Genomic DNA, 20,320 nt, shown 5'->3' on the forward strand with positions numbered 1-20,320 from the left:
TCAGATGTGGGTCCTGCCCCTTTCCCTCCCCTCGCCGCCCCTTGCACTTCCCACCCATGGGATTTTGCACAGTTTAATGTCTGCTGCTTCCCTCAGACTGACAGCCCCCGAGGACAAGGAAACTGGGGAAGCTTTGCTGTTGGACAGGAAGCCCCCAGGGCAGGGCAGGGCAGGGGTTGGGGCTGGACCACAGAAAGCCTCAGCCTGAGACAACTGATTGATTTTCCTCTTTACCGGGAGGAGCAGGAGCCCTGCACCCCCCACCCCCACCCCTCCACCTCCACCGGGGGCCTGCTCACCTCAGCACATCCTCCACCCCGCACCCTGCCCCTGGCTCCACCGCCTTCTCGCAAAGGCAGAGGGAGAGAGCCTTCTCATTCAGAAGCAAATGTTGCTTCCTCCCTTTCTCATTGCCATGGAAACTGCTCTTCCTTCACCTAGCCTGCCAGTTGTGGTCCTGGGGAAAGGGTGAAACACCCAGGCAGGGAGGGCCTTCACTCATTCCCTCCTGAGGCTCAGTGAGACCATGGAACCACAGGCTAGGAATTCAGAGGTCGGAGTAGGACACCCGTGCTTCAAGTTTCAGCTCCGACTCTGTTCCGCCCTGAGCAAGATACTGAATCTCCGTGTTGTCATCTGTAATTGGGAATACAAATCATATCTACCACATAGAGTTGCCAGGAGGATTAAGGCAGAATAAAGAAATGCACTTGACACACACATGCTAGGGGCTGGACAGATATAAGCTGTTGTGTCGATGAACATGAAGTGCCAGGCATTGCGGCCACTACTGACAGGCAATTGTAGCAAGGGGACCCCATTTGAGATCCTTGTGTCCAAGGGTTTCCCTCTCACTAGTCTTTCTCACACTTTCAGCTCAGTTTTCCTAAAAATATCAACACTTGCTTTTCTCCCCTGTGTTTCATTGATAAAGGACATGAATTAAACTCCCTGATTACAATGACAAATACGAGTGGCATAAGCAGGCCTGGGAACAAACACTTCTGAGGCTGGGAACAACTCAACCAGGGAACAAGGTGAACGGGCGAACAGGAGCAGTGACCATTGTAAAATCACTGTGGTGAGCTGTCACCAGCCTTTTCAACAACAAAATAGGTAAAATATCAAAGGATAGCACACAAAGTCAAGTATTGTTTCAGGAGAAGTTTGTTTCAGTTGCATGTGTGTGTGTGAGCTACATGGTCCCCTTGAACATGATATTCCCTGGGCAAGAAGACACACACACACTCAAACACACACATTCTTTGCTTGGTTGACTCATTCTCTGGGTCTTAGCTTTAATTGACATATTTTGTCATAATTTTGTTTGATTAATTGATTGTTGATAAATTGATTCATTAATGTCTGTCACACCCCAAACACTAGATTTGAGCTCCATTAAGGTAAGGATGCATCTGTTTCATTGACTTCGTGGCTCTTTATATATATACTAGAGGCCTAGTGCATGAAATTCATGCACAGGGGATAGGGGGGAGTCCCTCAGCCTGGCCTGCACCCTCTCCAATCTGGGACCCCTCGGGGGATGGCTGACTGCCAGACATCTCTCTCACAATCCAGGACTGCTGGCTCCTAACTGCTCGCCTGCCTGCCGATCCGATCACTCTCAACTGCCCTCCCCTGCCAGCCTGATCGCCCCCTAACTGCTTGCTCTCCCACCGGCCTGATTGCCCCTAACTGCTTGCTCCCCTGTCAGCCTGATTGCCCCTAACCGCCTCTGCCTTGGCCCCCACCACTGTGGCTTTGTCCAGAAGGAAGTCGGATGTCCAGAAGATGTCTGGTCGATCCAGTCTATTTAGCATATTACCTTTTATTAGTATAGACTTAAGGCCCAATACATGAAATTCGTGCAAGAATAGGCCTTCCTTCCCCCAGCTGCCAGCACCCGCTTCCCTCTGGCACCCAGGGTCCAAGCTTCCCTCCAGCACCCGGGACCCAGGCTTCCCTCTGGCCACCAGCAGGCACCCAGCACCCGGGCTTCCCTTGCAGCCCTGGCTTCATCCGGAAGATCATCTGGAAGGATGTCCGGAAGGACGTTTGGTCTGATCAGCATGTTACGCTTTTATTACTATAGTTTTGGGTTTTTCTTACTTTTTTTAAATTGATTTTTAGAGAGAGGAAGGTGTTGAGGTCCAACCCCAGAAGGTCCAAGGGTCCCCAAAGGTGTGGATGGAGTCGGCAAAGAAGGAATGACACCACACGGAGACAGCCTTCAGTTGATCAGCAGCCTAGTCAGGACCTCTAGCCAGGATCTCCAGCCAAAGTTCTGGTCGGGATCTCCAGTGAAGTTCTGGTTAGGATCTGATGTTTATTGTCTTGTTATATCTGTATTTATACCAGTCGATTTTAATCCTATCAATTTCTATTGCAAAGGTTAGGGCGTTTCTTATCTCCATTCCAGGGAGTAAAGATTATGTAGCTTAAGCATGATTGTTTGTAGTTAAAGTGATTAACTACCTGCCTGGCACTTAGTTAAGGGGTTGTATCCCCTCCCTCACCTCAGGGAAAAATCCCCACCCGGGGAAACAACCTTTCTCGGAGAGGTGACCTTGGTTAAAACACATGGCGCTAAGGAGAGCAAACATATTAAGAACAATATGCTATATATGCCAGGTCCCTTGAAACATATGCTGTGCAGATGTTTCTTTCCTGCAGCGACTGTGTCAAGCAGCAAGGATAGACCGGCTTCCGGCAGGAAGGGAGAGGAAGAGAGGGAGAAACATCGATACGAAAGCAGAACATTGATTGACTGTCTCCTGCACGCCACCTACCAGGAATCGAGCCTACAACCTGGGCATGTGTTCTGACCTGGAATCAAACCAGCAACCTTTCAGTGCCTAGAAAAACGCCCAACCAACTGAGCCACACCGGCCAGGGTTGTGGCCTATTTTTAGCACAGTGTTTAATCTCTCAGACACCAGCAGGTGTTTGGAAAGACATGAGAGAGGGGACTTGGGGACGGAGGGTGGGCTGGGAGACACAGGGTGATGTTTGTTGGGGTGGTGGTTTAAGGCGCCTGCAGTGCCCAGGAGTTGGTATCCAGGAGGTGGTGGATATTCCTGTCTGGGAGAGGTGCAGGCTGAGAAGAGGCGGTGTGGTGTGCTGGTGAGGCACATGGACCCTGGTCCCAGACCAGCAGAGCTTGTATCCTTGTCCCTGCTACGTACTAACTGAGGGAAATCCGGAACCAACCTAACCTCTCTCTCTATACCCGAGTCTCCTCATCTAGTCACAGGCTGCAAGGAGGGTCAAATGGGTTCATAGTATAAAGTGCTTGGAACACAGGTACTTGGTGCATAGTAAGTGCCCCATATGTGTTCATGGTTCTCGCCATTCCATTGAGGGGGTGGGGGGGGCGGGCGGCTTGATAACTGAGGCCGGAAAAGTGGGTGTGATCACCCAGAGATGAAGATGAGGCTGAGGACAGAGCTTCAGGGAGCCCACCAGCAAGAGAGTGGCCACAGGGGTGAGGAGTGGGAGGGAGACCCAATGAAGATGGCAGCTAGGAACCCCAGGGGTGGCGTGGCCAGTGCGGCTTTGAGATCCCCTGTAAAGGGAGGGAGGAAGGGAGGACGAGGGTGCTTTCTAAATGCCATATTTTAGCTGGTTTGGATGCTAAGGGCAGGGAGGGGGGCATTCAACCGGAGAGAGGGACGGGGTCAGTGAGCTGGGGTGCAGGGGTGCTTAACCGGCGGCGGAGCGGAAGTGCTCTCCCATCTGTCCCCTTTCCAGGACGGGTTTTCGGGGCAGGATGTGGATGGCGAGTCCGGGGAACACAGAAGCGCAGCGCTTTGTCTCGGGGCAGCAGAGGGTCAGGAGGGAAGTTTGAAACCAAACCTCCCGGGGAACTCTTTGTGACAAAACCCCTGGACGCTCCAGGCGGAGCAGGAGAGGAGCCTGGGAGCCCGGGCCCGCCTCCGCCCCGCCCAGAAAGACCAGCCCGAGCCTCGGTAGTTGGAGGAGGGGCCGGGCCCGGGGCCTGGGCGGGACCTGCGGACACAAAGGAGCCGATTCACGCGGTGCCCAGCCCGCGGGGGTCCCGGGCATGAATGGGGACGACCCGGCAAATCTGAGAGCCGGACTCACGGCCGCGAGAGCAAAGAGCCAATAGGATCCCCGGCGCGACAGCGAGGCGGGGACGGGGCCAATCAGCTGCGAGGACGGGCAGGGGGCGGATCCGCGCCGAGTTTCAAATTGGCCGGGGTGGGTGAAGTGCGTCTGTGCTCAGCATCTCGCAGGCGTGGGAGCTTTGGGGTGAGTGTAAGCCGAGGCGTAGTGGGCCCTCTGTTCAGAAGAGACCAGAGGCGATGGGGTGAGGGGGGTGTCTAGTTAGGACAGGCATGCATGTGGGCATCTGGGGGTGGCAGGGTGGAAATCGGGGGCTCTGGCCAGGCGACCAGGATCTGGGTGGGAGCTCGCTGGATCAGGGCGGGCTGTGGGAGGCGCTGATCCGGCGCTGGGCCCCTTGCTGAGGCTCAAGGAGGGCCGATCCCGACCCTGCCTCCCTCCCCGCCTGAGGCTGGGATGAAAAAACAGCTGTTCTAGCCACAGCAAGGGACCGCAGGAAATGCTGACCAGCCTTGTTCAGCCTCTGCCCTCTTCCGGGCATCGCTGACCACACCCTCTCCTTCAGGAAGCATTCTCCTCCCACACCCACGGTTGCTCCCGGCCTGAGCCATCCACCCACCCCATGGGCCTCCATCCCATCTCTTCCCTTGTACCCAGGTCTCTGTGGAGCCTGGGAATGGGATGGAGGATGCCTTGCTGACCTGCCTTTTGACCTCTTCCCAGGGTCTGGTGAACAGAACAGACAGATGGCCTCTCGGTGGCCCGGCGTGAGCACGTCCATGCGCAGGAGGTCTCTCCACGACCACCAGCAGCTGGAGGAGAGCGATGAGCTGCAGCCTGCAGCTGGCCATCTGGAGGCCTCCGATGGAGCCCTGGGCTCCCTCTGCAGACAGTTCCAAAGGAGGCTGCCCCTGAGAGCAGTCAGCCTCAACCTAGGGGCGGGCCCCTCCTGGAAACGCCTGGAAACCCCAGAGCCAGAGCAGCAGGGCCTCCAGGCTGCAGCTCGCTCAGCTAAGAACGCCTTGGGTGCCGTGTCCCAGGTAATGCTGACCAGGTCCAGGTCAACAGCTGCCCTAAGGAGTCCCCAAGAACATAGACTCCATGAAGACAAGGACTTTGATTTGTTCGTTGCTGTGTTCCCAGCACCCCAAACAGTTCCTGGCACATAGTAGGCGCTCAACAAATAGTTGAGTGAGGGAATGAAAACAGTGTCATGGAGAAAACATCCTCACTCTACAAGATAATACAGTTGTATTGTGATGGAAATTGTAAGCCAGTGGCTAATGATGGGAGGACACCAAAAACTAGCTTAGTCAGTGAAGGCTTCCCAGGTGAGGTGATTCCATGGAATTCACCCAGGAAAGGGGAAGAATGAGGAGCATGTGACAGGGAAAGTAGTGTGAGCCCAGACCCAGAGCAGAGGGAGGTGGAATACTGAAGAGAGAGAGCAAGGTGGGGCAGTGGGAGGGGGCTCAGTGTGCCAAGGGTGTTTGGGCACCCCCAAGAGAGACGGGTGGTCTTGGGAACCAGTGGGAAGAATTTACAGCAGGGTGGGCACCAGGTCTAATTAGCATACTAGCACCTGTTCTTTAGCTAGCTGGTGAGTTAGATAGAAGGGGGTTAGAAGCAGATTCTCCCAGGTGGGGGCGCTGAGAGCCTGGCCTTGCAGAGGAGTGAACAGCCTCAAGAGCTGCTCAGAAGGTAGATTTGGGGGGCTGAGGTGTCAGATGAGATGTGTGGGCACGAAGATGTCCCTTATGTTGGGTGTGAGGTGCCTGTGGACCTTGCAAGTGGATGTGTCTTCAAACCTAGAGTCGGAGAGGCATGGAGGTGTCACCTAGAAAGGACAGAGGCCATGGGAGTGAATAGACCTCCAAGGGGAGAACTGGGGGCAGGAGGGGGCCCTCCTTAGTATCTGACTTGGAATCTGAAGATATGGGACAAGGAAGATGTTTTGGGGACCCTTTGTAGAGAGGTGTCTGAACCAAATGTTAGTCCTTGTCTAGAAGAACCCCATGATTGTTTTATGCCCAGGGAGCGGGGATGAAACCAGGCAGCCTGCCCAAGGGCACATAACTTACCTAACGTAACACGGGTCTTGCTCTAAGGACTCGACTCTGGTTTCCTCTCACTGAGGAAGAGCCTTCACAGCCGTCCCCCAGCGGAGTGAAAGGCCCGAGAGTTAGGGCTTGGCCCTGTGGGTGATGAGCAGCTGTGGGAGGGCACTGAGCAGTGCAGTGTCATGACCAGAACTACCCTTGAGAGGGATCTCTGTGCATCAGTGTGGAGGGTGGAACAGAGTAAGACCAGAAGCAGGGGGACGAATGATCTCACAGTGTCCTGGGGGTCAGGCTTTGCTCTTGAATCTCCGGGTCAGTCTGTGTTCAAAAGAGGGCTTGGTCTTAGGCGCCTGGAGGCTCTGTGAGCCAGAGTGGTTCTGCTGCAGACCACTCATACCTGGGGCTCTGAGCTGGGTCCCTGCAGTGGCATCACCCATATCCCTCACACTTGAGACAAAGCTGCTTGTATGCGTAGGATGGCTGGTAGGTGGAGGGGGTGGAGGTATGGCTTGGAGACTAGGGTGGCCCTTAGCTTGTCTGTGCTCACACTTCCATGTACCCATCAGAGAATCCAGGAGTCCTGCCAAAGTGGCACCAAGTGGCTGGTGGAAACCCAGGTGAAAGCCAGGAGGAGGAAGAGAGAAACACAGAAGGGCGGTAGCCCCCCAGCTCGCAGCCTGAGCCAAAGGAGCACCCGGCTTTCTGGAACCGGCCCTGCCTGCTCAACTCTGGGCCCCTGGGGGTGGGAGCGTCACCGCCGCTCCACCCAGACGGGCCCACGTGCCCACCCTCTGCGGAGGTCCAGGAGGGAGGCCGCCTTCCGGAGCCCCTACTCCTCTACAGAGCCCCTCTGCTCCCCCAGGTAAGTGGAAGAGTGCCTGGCCCCCAAAACACTAAGGGCCCCTCCAGGGGCTCCCTGGAACCAGGGGCACCCTGAGCTGAGTCACATCCGTGTTCTGGCCAGCTCTGCACCCCACTAGCCAGGGACCTGGGGAAGTCTTCAAGGCCTTAGTTCCCCATCTATAAAAGGAAGGAGGGAGCTCAGCTCTGCCTGTATCACATTCCCAAGCCTCCTAGTGAGCCTATAAGCCCGTTTTAAAACCACCTGGAGACTGAGACTCAAGTAGGAAAACAGCAGGGCTCACCTTTCTGCAAGATCTCCTGCCCTTGGCCTTGACCCCATGAGCCTTGATCCATCTGTTCTCTGCCAGCTGCTCCAAGGTGCTCTGATGTCACTTCCTGGAGCGAGGGTCTGGGGTGATGACCAGCCCCCACTGATCCCAGGCTGCAGTGCTGGTTTGGGGGGCAGGAAGGAGGCACCTGCCACAGGTTTCCAACTAGTTCCTGGTGTCTGTGGCCTTTCCTTCTGTTCAGTGAATCCGACAGTGACCTGGAGCCCGTGGGGGCAGGAATCCAGCACCTCCAGGAGCTGGACGAGGCCATTGCGGCTGAAGAGAGGTAAGCTGGCAGCCATCCTCCCAAGCAATGTGGCTGCAGGGTCCCCCTTTATAGGCAGGCCTCTGGTTCTGGCTCTGGCCACTGTATGACCCTGGCCAGTCCCTCCCCTTCTCAGCCTCAGTCTCTTCGTCTGCAACATGAGAGGACATAAAAGACCTAGATTGGGGGGGTAGTTGAGGATGCACCCTGGAGATTCGTGGCTTTCTGGGCCTCAGGCCACCACACATGTCCACCACCTGGAACTTCCCCAGGCTCCTGAAGACCTGCCGGGCCTCCAACGCTCCCCACGGCTCCCTTATGCCCTGCCCACCCATGGAATTGGGAAATGCTGTGTGGCTGCTTGGAGTTCCTGGTCTGTCTGCTCAGGACCCCATTCTGAGGGCGGAGCCCAGGTCTGGAGCTGCCCTAACTTGGAGCCATTTGTGCCTACATGGCCGTGACGGGCTCCTAGGTGGCCCTGCTAGCTTTGACTATATGCCGAGTGTGCCAAGTTCCCACCATGTTGCCGGGTGTGGTCTTGCCTAGTCCAGCCTGGGAGGGCCCTCAGAGCCTGCCGCACCCAATGGCCTGTCTCTCCTGCTTCCCCTTCTCTAGCGCTGACATGGCCGTTTCTCTCCTTCGAGACTGATGGAGTGCCCTTCAGGGAATGCCCTCCTCCTGAGCATCTTTCCTCGCAAGCATCTTTCCCAGCGTCCTCTTCCTCCTCTCCTCCTCCTCCTACATGAGCGCGTGTGCAGATTTGGAGGCGCGTTAAAGAACTGAGACTCCTGGAAAAACCCACAGAGCTGACGCCCAGCAGAGTGGGCAGCGTGCTATCTTCCTACCAGCTCAGACCTGAGCTGCTGACCTCACCCACCACCTTCCAGCTCCTCATTCTGGGGGAAGGCTCTGGTGTCCTCCTCCCTCCCCGCTGAAGCACAATGAGGGGCAAGAAGAGAGCTCCTTCTTGCAGGAAGTGAGCCATACCTGACCCCTACACCCCCACACGTGGGATCCATGCCTGCGCACCCTTGAGTTCCTGGAGGAAGCCCCCAGGAGCTGGCAGTGCCCCTGGGCCACTGCTGACAAGGACCTGACAAGCAAAGGCCCAGGTGGGGGCTGATCAGGGGCCTCTGCTCTCCTGCTTGGACCACATCTGAGCCCCGCAGAGACCGCCTGCCACAGCCCAGGAGGTGACTCCCCGCAGACCCAGTTCCTGGGTGCACAGCTCCCATGCCTGCCCCAAAAGAAGGGATGGTGCTGGGAGCCGGTCCATCCTTGCTGCTTGACACAGTCACTGCAGGGAAGAAACATCTGCACAGCATATGTTTCAAGGGATCTGGCGTATATGGCATACTGTTCTTAATATGTTTGCTCCCCTTCTTGGCGCTATGTGTTTTAACCAAGGTCACCTCTCCGAGAAAGGTTGTTTCCCCAGGTAGGGATTTTTCCCTGAAGTTAGGGAGGGAATAAAATCCCTTAACTAAGTGCCAGGCGGGTAATCACTTTAACTACGAACAATCACGCTTAAGCTACATAATCTTTACTCCCTGGAATGGAGATAAGAAATACCCTAACCTTTGCAATAGAAATTGACAGGATTAAAATCAACTGGTATAAATACAGATGTAACAGGACACAGAACCTAGAGACAGGACTTGGCTGGAGATCCTACACAGAACCTAGAGAGAGAACATGGCAAAAGATCCTGGATAGAACCTGGCTACAGAACTTGGCTGGAGAACCTGGCGACCAAACCTGGCTACAGAACCTGGAGAACCTAGCAAGAGAACCTGTACACAGAACTTGGCTGGAGATCCTGGAGGGAGAACCTCGCTATGCTGATGAAGTGAACCCTGTCTCCGTGTCTTTCCTTCTTCGCCGACTCCATCCACACCTTTGGGGAGCCCCTGGACCTGCTGGGGTTGGACCCCAACAGGATGGGAGAGATATCCAGGCTCTGAGACCTGGGGCCTACGGGTACCCATTTATGTTCTCAGCACCGGGCACTGTGGGTGGCAGCGAGGAGTAGCACTGCTCAGCAATTTCTGCCCTTTGTAAATTATTTAAGAAATCTGCTTTGTCATTTTATTTGAAAGAAATCAGGGCATAACTTCCCTCCATAATGTTGCTTTTCCATAATAAGCCTCTGAGAGATTGAGGGAGTCTCAGAGGGAAGGCTGGGGTGGGAGGGATTAAACATGGAACTTATATGCACATATGCATAGTCCATGGACACAGACAATAGTGTGGTGAGGGCCTGGGGGTGGGGTGGGGAGAGTGTGGGGAGAAGAGGATCAATGGGGGGAAAGGGGGGACATCTGTAATACTTTCAACAATAAAGATAATTTTTTGAAAGAATGAATAGGAGAGTTCAGCAATATAACCATGTACAAAATATACCAAAAATAATGGTTTTCTCGATGTACCAGCAGTACATCTATGGGAAATAATGAAATGTCTTCTTTCATCATTAAAAAGAAAAAAGACTCTGTATTTGACATCTCTTCCCTGTAACAACCCCGCCCTGCCCCGTGCCACTCTGGTCTGTCCTGGGCCAGGTTTTGTTCCCCTCGTCCTCCCCACTTCCCTCCACCTCATCCAGCCAGCCCCCTGCTCAGGGAGAGCAGGAGTAACAGCCACAGGTTTCCCAGCTTCATTCAGAGCAAAGCACATTTTAAAGGCAAATAAGGTTTTTATTTAAGTGACAACGTTTGAGAGTTAAAAACCAGCTCACATCAAAATCAAGACCCGTTGTAAAAATCTTTTAACTCCGTAATGCTGTTTTTGTCTTGTTAGAAATCTGATAGTTTACATGTTCTTTTCTAACGGATTTTGTACAAGGCAGCCATGAGGGGTAGAAACCTTTTTCCCCACAGACCCACCCACCACGGACAATACTGAGAGGTACACACAGGAACAGTCAGACGGCGAACAAGACCAGACAGGCTACCACCACCAAGTAAACAAATAGAAAGGACGGTGGGGTCCGAGGGTGGGGGTCCCCATGGGCGAGCCACCCTCCTGTCCTGCCCCTCTTTGGTGTCACCTGCCACTCCTTGCCCCCATGAGAGTGAGGTCCAACTGGTATTTACCCCAACCACCCTCTCGGTTTCTCAGCAAAGAGAGCAGGACCCAGACCAGGCCTCGATGCTTGGACTTGAGCCTAAGTATGATTTTTTAAGAAAGTTCCCCCAAACCCAGAGGCAGCAGAAGGAGGGAGGTGACTTCTTGTGGCAGATTAGGTCCCCAGCACCCTGGGCACCCACACCCCTGGGGGTTCAGCTGGAAAGTTGGTTGTTTAAGGCGGGGTCAGTTTCGAGGCTCCTTCGCAGCCCGGGCACCCCTCCCGGGCCGGCTGCACCTGGGCTGGGTGGGAGTGTCCACACAGAGCCTCGCCACAGCTGCACTTGGCCTCGGGCCCAGCTTTCATTGAGAAATGGGTGCCATGCTTTGTCTGCAGGACACTTCTGGGCATGGGTCTGGGTCCAGAGTGGTAAAAGGAGACCCAGAGAACCCACCCCCTAGCGATGTCTGAATAGTGGGGTGCAAACATGTTTGTTTTCTCTGGCCCAGGGTCCGGGCAGGAGGGCCGCTCATCCAAATGCATGAAAAGTCTCCCTTTTTTTTCATATTTAGTGAAGCCTAAGGGAGGAGTCGAGCTCTTTAGAAAAAAAACCATGATGCCACTTGAGCAGGCCCTGGCTGTGGATGCACCCTGAACCCCCAACAGGGCGAAGGGACAGGCAGGCGGCAGGCGGGCCCTCCAGCAGGACAGCCCCCCAACTGGGAGGAACAAACATGCCACGGAGAAACGGGGCGCTTTGGTCAGGCAGGGAAGTCCGCTCTCCAGCCCCGGTGGAGCCGGCTCACGGGAGCTGGAGGGATTCGCCAGGAAACAGCCGACTGGGGCCACCACGGGACGACTTGGGGAGGGGCAGCGGCCCCTCCAGAGAACAACACGAGACTCGGCTCTTTGTTTTGCTCCGACAAAACTGGACGAACAAAATGCAACAAACCACCAGAAGAGAAAGTGCTTATTGGTTACAGTTGCTGTGAAAAGCAGAACTGAAACCGACAATGTCGAGTCTGGTCACTAGACAGAACCACACAGTCACACCCACTAACACTGCGAGCGCGCCTGCTCGCAGCACTCACTGTACACCCTCACATCCCAGGCGTGAGGCTTCGGAGCCCCAGTCAGAGCTCCCACATCCCAGCTCCCACCCCCCAAATCAGCCTGGACTCAAATTCCCCAGTGTCCGGCATGCCTGCTCCCTCCGGCTCCAAGCCTGGGGTTCTCAGGAAAGGCAGAGGGAATCGGACGGGGGAGAAGGATCTCACGCTAATTATTTTATCACTTGAGAGTAATACATCGGTGCCTTCTGCAAAGAGGAGGTGGGGTTTCAGAGAATCAGGATAAGTCTGCCCAAGTTGAATTCAGGGCTATTTGGGAGGGAGGGGAAGGATTAGGGTTGAGGTGGCTAAGCCACATGAGCTGGTGCCTCATGGACGCCGAGAAAGATTCATGTGAAGGAGGAATGTGAACTGCCGGGAGGGAGGCAGGACCAGAGGGGAAGCCTGGGGTGACCGCCCCTTCCCAGCAGAGTTGCTTGGCACTGCTGAAATGCAGGTGCAGGACTGAAGGGACGCAGAGAGCTGGCAGACAGGCAGGCTGGGGTGGCAGGAGCGGGCAGACTGTAGAAGACACATTTCTAGTCGAGAGAGCAGGGTTAGGGGCTGGGATCCCTGACCGCTCCAGCCCAGTCGGGCGCCCTGTTTGCCAGTGGTGCCAGCCGCCCTCACCAGCAGCGGCCGGCCATCGGGGAAGACACTGGCCACATGGGAACTGCAAGAGGTAGACATTGAGCAGAAGCGACACTGAGCTGACACAGGTGCCTGCTGTGTATGCAGCTGTCCGGGCGCTGGGGCGGCCTGGCCCGTGACACAGAGAACTGGGCCGCCTCAGTGACAGCACGAGGGGCTCAGAGGCTGGCCCGCGCTGCAGGAGACCAATGCCCAGGCCAGGGGCCCAGCAGCACGAGGGCCTGGACAAGCTTCGAGGGGCCCCAGGAGAGCTAAGCCCCACCAACCTCAGGGGATGATCCAGGAGGAAGTTCTGGGCACCAAACCAAGCTGAGTGGCAAAGGGGAGGAAAAGGAATACAACAGTTTGAGCCAAAACTACCCCAGAACTCTGGGATCTCAGCTCTACACCTTCCAGGAGCCAAAAGGGAGGAATCAGACTGGGCCGCGCTGGAGATGAGGAGCCAGATTCATGCCCTCTGGGTCGGTGTCTCTGCTCCTGGGACAGTGGGTGTGGGCATCAGTACAAAACCACCTCTCCAAGGAGCAGGGACCCCTCCCCCAGCCCCAGGGGCGTCTCCGAAGCGGTGGGGCAATAGCTGCTCCCTCCGGCCCACTCTGAGTCCCGCTCTCCGACTGTGGGGACAGGATGGATCCCTGAGCCCTCTGAGGAGCTCGGGGCCTGGAAAGCCTCATGGGGCAGGAGTGAGGGATAGCCTAGGAGTCAAAACACACCCCCCTCCGATCTCAGCTGGGGAGATCCCGCAATTACATAGGAAGGCAGGGCCCAGAGAGGGCAAGCAGCTGGCTCAAGGGCTCACAGCCAGCCCAGCTAGGCCAGAGCCCAAGGCCGCAGCCTCACAGGGGATGGCACCAGGCAGGACTCCAGAAAGAGGAACAACTGCCCTCGGGGCCACAGGAGAGTGGTGAAGGTACTGAGGACAGAAGGTGGGACTTGAACAGCTGCAGGACAGCCCGTCAGCACCAGACCCCTCCCCCCAGGGCTGGGGACAGACACCTGAACATAGCTTGGCCCAGGGGGCACCCTCTCTCACCCAGAAAGTGGCCGCTTTGCCATAGGAGAGCCAGGCCCAAGGTGGGGACTCCGGATATCAGGCACCAATGCCACTCGCCTCTCCTCCTGCCAGCGACCCTGGATCCCCGGTCTGGGGGCTTCTCACTTCGGGGCCTGCCTCGCATGACCTTGGAAGCCCGGAGAACCCAGAAAGATGGTCGCCTTTGTCCAACACTCCCGTTTCAGGCAGGCCTGCACCCACCTCACAGACATCAACCCCATTAGGGCTTGAAGCCGCAGGCACCGGGGAGGCAGCAGTGGCTGCACTGAGACCCGGGATCTCATCCCCTGGCAGCCTAGGGAGCCCCCCAAGGCCGGGTAGGGCCCCTCCCCGCTGTGGTCAGACAATACTGGACAGACACGGGAGGGAAAAAGCAAGAAAGGGCCTGTGTCCGGGAGAAGGCAGCCGCTCCCGTCCCCGCAGGCAGCCAGGTAGGGGCCCCCTGCTCCACGCACAGCCCACCCTCAGGGCACCGACTCGAACTTGGGGGTCCCGCGCGCCCAGCTGAGCGCGGACAGGGGCCGCTCGTGGTCCTTGTCGGACTCGGGCTGGCTCTGGGCGCGCTCGGGCTTGGGGTTGGCGGGCGGGTCGGGCTGCTGCACCGACATGGTTCTGCGCAGGTGGTTGCGCTTGCGGAGGAAGTCGGGCTGCGCGTGGAGGCCGAAGCTGCCCTTGCGCAGGACCATCCGCGAGTTGTTCTTCTTGGGGCGCGCGCGGTGGCTGGTCTCCAGGGCGGCCAGGTGGGCGGCGTAGCCTTCGCTCAGGAACTGCGGAGGGGACAGGAGTCAGGCCAGCGGGGCAGGCAGGAGCCTGGTCCTGCCCCCAGCCCCCAGCGTCACCCTTTATCTGGGACACCCCATCATGGAGTCTCCAGCTCTTCCGTGGAAGCTGCAGGAAACTGGACGCTCTTACCATTCAAGGCTCCCGCCCCGCTTTGGACGCCTGAGCCCTCACATCTATCTGTACCTGTGGGCCTTCCGGATCCTCTGGACCCTTGTCACGTTCACTAAAATCCCAAACTGTACGTCTCTCCCACCATCGGCCTTCTACCCGGGGGAACTTAGTCATGTTCTGACCCCGTCAACGGCCCCCTCGCCGTTCCTTCCCACTGTGTGCTCAGCCTGCTGCTCACAGTGTGGTCTGTGCACCCGCAGCAGCAGTCTCAGGCCCCACCCCAGACTACAGATCAGAACCCGCATTTAAACAATATCCCCATGTGACCCACGAGGCATTTAGAGTTTGAGATCAGCACTGCTCTAGAGATCCCCTCTCAGGGGTGCCTCCACCTTCACACTCAGCATGGCCCCGAAAGCTCACTGCCTTCCCCTCGATCTGCTCCTCAACCTGCTTCTCCCCAAGCCGGAAACAGGATGCCCTCCTTGCCTTTCCCTTCCTGCGTCCCACACATCTGAACTGCCATTACCCGATCCAGTCCATCTTCCTAAAAGTGCCTCTCAGACCCTCCCACCTCTCTCCCCTTCCACTGCCCTGCCACCTCCTCCCACCCACCTGCCACCTGCAGCCTCTGAATTGCAAACACTCCACAGACTCAGAGCCCCAACCGGCAAGGCACACGGGCCACACGCGCACTGCCACCCCCGCCCCTCTCCCACTGCCCCGTCACACTCGGCCAAGCTGGCACTGGCAGTTTCCAGAATACACACGTTCTCTGTCCCCTCCGACCTTTGCTTTTGCCGCTGCCTCTGTCACTAGTGCTCCTCCGGGATCCCTAGAGCAGTGCCGGTCTCAAACTTCTAGGACAATGCCTCACACTTCTGAAAGCCAGCCTTGCTCCGAGTGCAGGGCACCTGTCCTTGTCTGGGGCCCCGCCATTCTGTGCTCCCCTTTCATTCACTATGGCTCCTGCACACTGCACTGTCCTTGTCTGCACATGCTTCCACCTGCCTACTAGGCTGGACGACATGACACCGATTCCACCGGGACTCTCCCCTCAACACAGGGCGTTTCAAGGCAGGTGTCCAGCAGTATTTGCTGAATGAATGAAGGAAGGAATGAGCAGATGAAGGAATGAGCAAAAAAGGGAGCAACCACCTACTCCCCCTTACTCTTTCCCTGGCCCCCACTCCCTGACTCCCAGCCCCAGCCCCGCCTCCACCCACCTGGCACTGGGTTTGGTACTTCTTGGTGGGCCGGCCCACAATGAAGATCTGGGAGGGCGGCAGGCCCAGCACGCTGTAGACAGAGATGTCCTTCGTGGAGCCATAGGCAGCGCTGATCTTGATGAAGCACTGAAACACAGAGCAGCTCATGGAGGGAGAGGGCGGCCCAGTCAACCCCCCACCACACACACACACACACACACACACACACACACACACACCAGTAGGTTCCTGGATCCCCATCCTCCAGGAAATTCCTGCTGGGGGGGCCTTCTCTGTGCACCGATAGAATCCAAGACATGGGTCTGCCTTGAAGTGGCCTCCCTTCTCTGCACCTACCCTAAACCCCTGGCCCAATACAGGGTTCTGCCTGGAGAAGCCAGGACCACACCGTCAGCTGAGCAGCACTATTCATAGGTCATGTGACAATGAGGCAAAGTGTTCCTTTGTGGACAAGGAAGTTGAGTGCCAGGTTCCCAGGTTTCCATGTCACAGAGCCAGTCTCGTCTGTCCTCCAACCCTGTGCCATCCCCACCGCACCAGGCTGTAGGCGCCATCTGGCCACTGCCTGGTGCTGCTGGTCTGATGTCCTCCCCAGAGCCTCATCCAGTCAGAGGATGGCTCAGCTCCTCCTCATTCCAGCATCACTTCCAGATCCTCACCCACCCCACCGGGAAGAAACCCCACCGCCTCTGAGGTGCTCACCATCTCGCAGCTCCTCACTTTGAGCCCCCCATCGACGTTATCTTCTCTCCCATTCACCCTCCCCCCAAGTTCAATGGAGACTTTTGGTCCCAGCTTTTCTTCCTCCTAAGTCCCACCATCACTGGGATGACTTCCTGTCCACGTGGATGACCCATCCAGTGTCTTGCCTTCTTTAAGGTCAATGACCAGCACCTCCAAGACTGGACCGGGAACAGCCACCTCTGAACTCTGAACCTTCACTTTCCCACGCTGACCCCCCTCCTTCCCTCTATGGCTCTTATAGCCTCTGGCCTTTTCCCACCTGCATTCTCTGCACTGTCCCCATCCTCCTCACCCTGCCCGGGGCTCCCTGTGGCTTCCCTGGGTTCTCTCTCCTCCACCTTGCATTCTCCAGCCCCTCATCCTCCAGCCCCTCTCCACCACCACCACCTCCACACACACACACACATACACACACACACCCCTCAGCCTGGACTTTCTCCATATCCACTTCTCCATTTCTACAAGCTGGCTGCTGAGAGCGTCTGCAACACCACAGAACCACACAGCTCTGGCCCTGCATATTCTTTCTGCTCCCCACACCCCAAAACACTGCCGATTTTTACTTCCCTCCCTGAGCTGCTATCCAGGCCTAGGTGTCGAACCTGAGAGGGCTTTCTCAGCCTGCTGGCCCTCTCCTCATTAGCTGGTTTTCCCCAACCTGCCTTTAGCCCAAAGGAAGAAGCAGTTTCTTTGCCCCTCCCAGTCCCACTTCCTGATTCGCCCCAGCTCACTCCTGCAACCTCAGTCCAGCGAGTCCACACCTACCCACACTACTGCCCCTCTGAGCCGAGACCCACCGTCTCTGCTCCCACCTCACGGCTCTGCCCCTCTGACCTTCTGAGGTGCCCCTTCTTCATCGAGGCCGGCAGTGTTCAGCCTTCATCATAAGGACATTTTCCTTCACAAGGACACTCCCTCCTTCTTGAAACCTTCTCCTGCCTGATCCCAGGAAGCTCCTCCCTCCTGCCTCCTCCCATGTGGTGCCCTCTGGTTCCTCTGCTGCTCCCCTTGCTGCTCGTGGGGGTTCAGCACAACCCCTCTCACCCCCTCCCATGGCTTCATTGGCCTGCTTCAGCTGGGACTGACATAGCACGTGTCCAATGGCCATACCAGCCTCAATGTGTCCACAAATGAGCTCATCTTCCCCCAGCCTGGTCCCCTTTCATTTCATTCATTCGCTCATTCATTCTGCTAACATGTATTGCCTGCCCACCCTGTTGTCATCATTGCCCCATTTGTTGGAGATACATTGGTGACAAAACAGCCACAACTGTGCCTCCATGGAGACTACAGTCAGGTCAGATTAGTAGCACCTGGATTTCTCCTGGTTACTCAAGAGGGACATCTGAGAGCCCCTCACTCCCTCCATGAAACCATCACTGGGTCCTGGCAATTCTACCTCCCAATTTGCCCATGGCTTTCTCTCCACCCCATGGCTACCACTAGACTCTGGTCTTCCTGTCTCTCATTTGGGCAACAGCTTCCTAACTGACATCCCTGCCTCCTGCTTCTCCCACTAATCTGCTCTCCACAGAGCTGCCGGAGGGATCTTTCTCCAGCCCAAATTAGACACTGCCACTTTAAGCTCTTCCATGGCTTTAAGTTCTTCCATAGTTCCCCACTGGCCTCAGCAGAGAGTTCACGGTCTGGGCCTGGCTTCTAAGGTTTTCAAGACCTGCCAGCCTCAGGTCCCTGAAGAGCTCCAGGACCTCAGCTCCCAAGTGGCCTTGCTCTGCCATGACATGGGTGCCTATTAAATGAATAACCAAATGCAGAGACAAGAGGGTAGGCTTGAGGATCAGGAGATACAGGATGCCAGTCTGCCTCTGAGATCCTGGGCAAGTCGGTGAGCCTCCCCTTCTTCATCTGACACTGGGGATAACAATACCCACCTGGAAGGGCTGTAAAAGGACCCACCGAGATCCACGCGAATGAGCTTTGCCAACTGGCCATCCACGTGCACGATGGGAGGTGGTGGGGTAAAGGGATGAGGGCCCGCGGGGTTGAGGGAGGGAGTACGGAGGAGAGTCCTGGGGGCCGCAGCCCCTCCCGGCCGCAGCCCCGCCCCCGCTGGCCGCTCACCTCCTGCACGAGGTTGCGGAGGAAGATGGCCTTCTGCCGCAGCGGGTCGTGCACCAGCCCGTCCGAGAAGAAGATCATGCCCTGTGGGAAGTTGTGCTGGGACAGCCAGGAAACCACCCGCTGCTTCTGCATGTCCGGCCGCCCCGTGATGTAGAGGATCATGTAGCCCAGGTCTTGCCAGTGCCTGGGGAGAGGGCATTGCAGCATCCAGCCCCGCCCAGCCCACCCGCGGCCCAGGGGTCTGCCCCGCCTGCTGCCTTCCTGAGAAGACGGAGGGGCTGCTCCAAGGAGCACTAAGGAAAACCAGGGGGATCCCCAAATCCATTCTCCCAGTTGAGCCCCTGAGTCCTGGACATCTCTCTCGGATGGCCCACAGGCACCGCATGCTCACAGCCACTGGTCCCCGACTCCTGCCCTCTCTGCCCATGTCCTTCTCTGCGGTGCTGCCAATGTCATTCAAGTTTCTGAAACCAGAGATAAGCGCCTTTGATTCCTCCCCTTTCCCGTTGCTGCCCTCCTTCCTCCTCCAATCAGGGAGCCAGCCTCTCATTCTACCAGGTCCTACTGCATCCTCCCACTGTAATCCACTTCTCAGCCTTAGCTCAGCCCCAGGTCTGCCTGGGCCACTGCAGGAGCCTCCTGGCAGGGCCCTTTGCTCCACACACACCCCTCCCCGCCCCCCCGTTCCTCCCCCCCACACACTTCAATCTAACCTGGACCTGCAACCTTGGGCAGGTTAATTAACCCCAGGGTTTCAGTTTTCACGTCTGTGAAATGGAGATGATATTAGCAACTACCACGCAGGCCATGCTAAGGATGAAATAAATGCATTGACCCCAAATGGCCCTGGCATGCTGTGCTTTATACCGGTGCTGCACTATTAGCCCCTGGACTGTTGCCATGGTGATGTTTGTAAATCACAAATCTACCTTTGCCTAAAAGCCATTCCTGGCTCCCCAGTGCCCTGAGGCCATAAGCCCTCTCCTCACTAGTGGCCTCCATGCTGTGCCCTGAGCTTGGCCTCCCCCAGTCACAGGGAGCTGCTTGGCTGCCCGGGACCAGCTTGCACTCTCCTGCTGCACAACCTCCCCTAGCAGGCTCAGGGCCCATCCCCTTATGTGCCCATCCTCCAGCTCTCCAGGCCCCTCCTCCAGAAGCCTTCCCTGCTTCCCAGGCAGAATCAGCGCCTCTTCTCTGTGCTCACACAGCACAGTGGGATGAGCGCTCCTGCTCTGAGCACTGGCATCCTGGCTGGGAGAAGTCAGCTAAGCGCAGACCTGTTTGCGAGCTTCTGGGGCACTAGCCACCCACTGGCCACTACAGATGGGGGGGTTTCCAGACCTGGCAGGTGACCAAAGAGATTGGGGAGATTTTGTAACAATGCACGGCCCCGGTGTCACCCCCAGAGAGTCTGGTTAGACTGACGTGGGACCCAGTGATCTGTGATGACAAAAAGCAGCTTCTGATGGGCAGCAAGGTTTGGGGAGCACCGAGTGGCCCCAGGAGCCCGCGGGAAAGAGGGGCGAGCACCAGAAGGATCCCCAGAGAGGAAGGACCAACCACAGCCTCCCTTCCCCAGCTGGCGGGATACTGACGGGGAGGGCTTCGGAGAAGATGTTCAAGGGAACAAACGGCACAGCCTTGTACGGGGGAGGCTGCCCCCTGAGATGCCATTGAGCCTGTCCATGACCTGTTCCCACGGGGCATCATGAGGTCAGCAGTCTCCTAGGAGCCAGGATAGCATTCTCTCCCCAAAGCGGTCACTGCTACTGGGGTGAGGCCGGACAGTCACCATCCCAACACCAAGGACTCACAGGACCCAGGACCTGTTCCACTCTTGGGGTTCTGGTCACTTGGAGTCCTGGATCAGTGCCTCCCACCCGTAACTGGATTCCCCACGGGACCGT

The 20,320-nt window shown here is 56.9% G+C and overlaps 2 protein-coding genes across 3 annotated transcripts in view; one reads left to right on the forward strand and one right to left on the reverse strand.

Annotated features, from left to right (window-relative positions):
• Positions 1-4,832: 4,832 nt before the first annotated feature.
• On the forward strand, positions 4,833-8,563 carry PIMREG (PICALM interacting mitotic regulator). 2 transcript variants are annotated; one of them, XM_070394791.1, is made up of 4 exons: positions 4,833-5,126; positions 6,713-7,008; positions 7,521-7,604; positions 8,557-8,563. In XM_070394791.1, the coding sequence occupies exons 1-4, from the start codon at positions 4,833-4,835 to the stop codon at positions 8,561-8,563; spliced, it is 681 nt and encodes a 226-aa protein (XP_070250892.1). The 2 variants fall into 2 exon arrangements, with proteins under 2 accessions (XP_070250892.1, XP_070250891.1); XM_070394790.1 differs by lacking the exon at positions 8,557-8,563 and adding an exon at positions 8,199-8,232.
• A 1,703-nt stretch (positions 8,564-10,266) lies between these two features.
• PITPNM3 (PITPNM family member 3) overlaps positions 10,267-20,320 on the reverse strand; it is an 89,192-nt gene continuing 79,138 nt past the window's right edge. Inside the window, exons 18-20 of the mRNA XM_070393547.1 lie at positions 18,414-18,597; positions 15,585-15,713; positions 10,267-14,231 (exon numbers count right to left, since the gene is read on the reverse strand). Coding sequence (XP_070249648.1) covers positions 13,929-14,231; positions 15,585-15,713; positions 18,414-18,597 — 616 coding nt within the window. The 3' untranslated portion in view covers positions 10,267-13,928. The remainder of the gene's footprint in view (positions 14,232-15,584; positions 15,714-18,413; positions 18,598-20,320) is intronic.

The sequence above is a fragment of the Myotis yumanensis genome, unplaced genomic scaffold (genome assembly GCF_028538775.1).
Source record: "Myotis yumanensis isolate MYYU_CA2020_CCGP unplaced genomic scaffold, mMyoYum1.0.hap1 SCAF_16, whole genome shotgun sequence".
In the NCBI taxonomy this organism is placed as follows: domain Eukaryota; kingdom Metazoa; phylum Chordata; class Mammalia; order Chiroptera; family Vespertilionidae; genus Myotis; species Myotis yumanensis.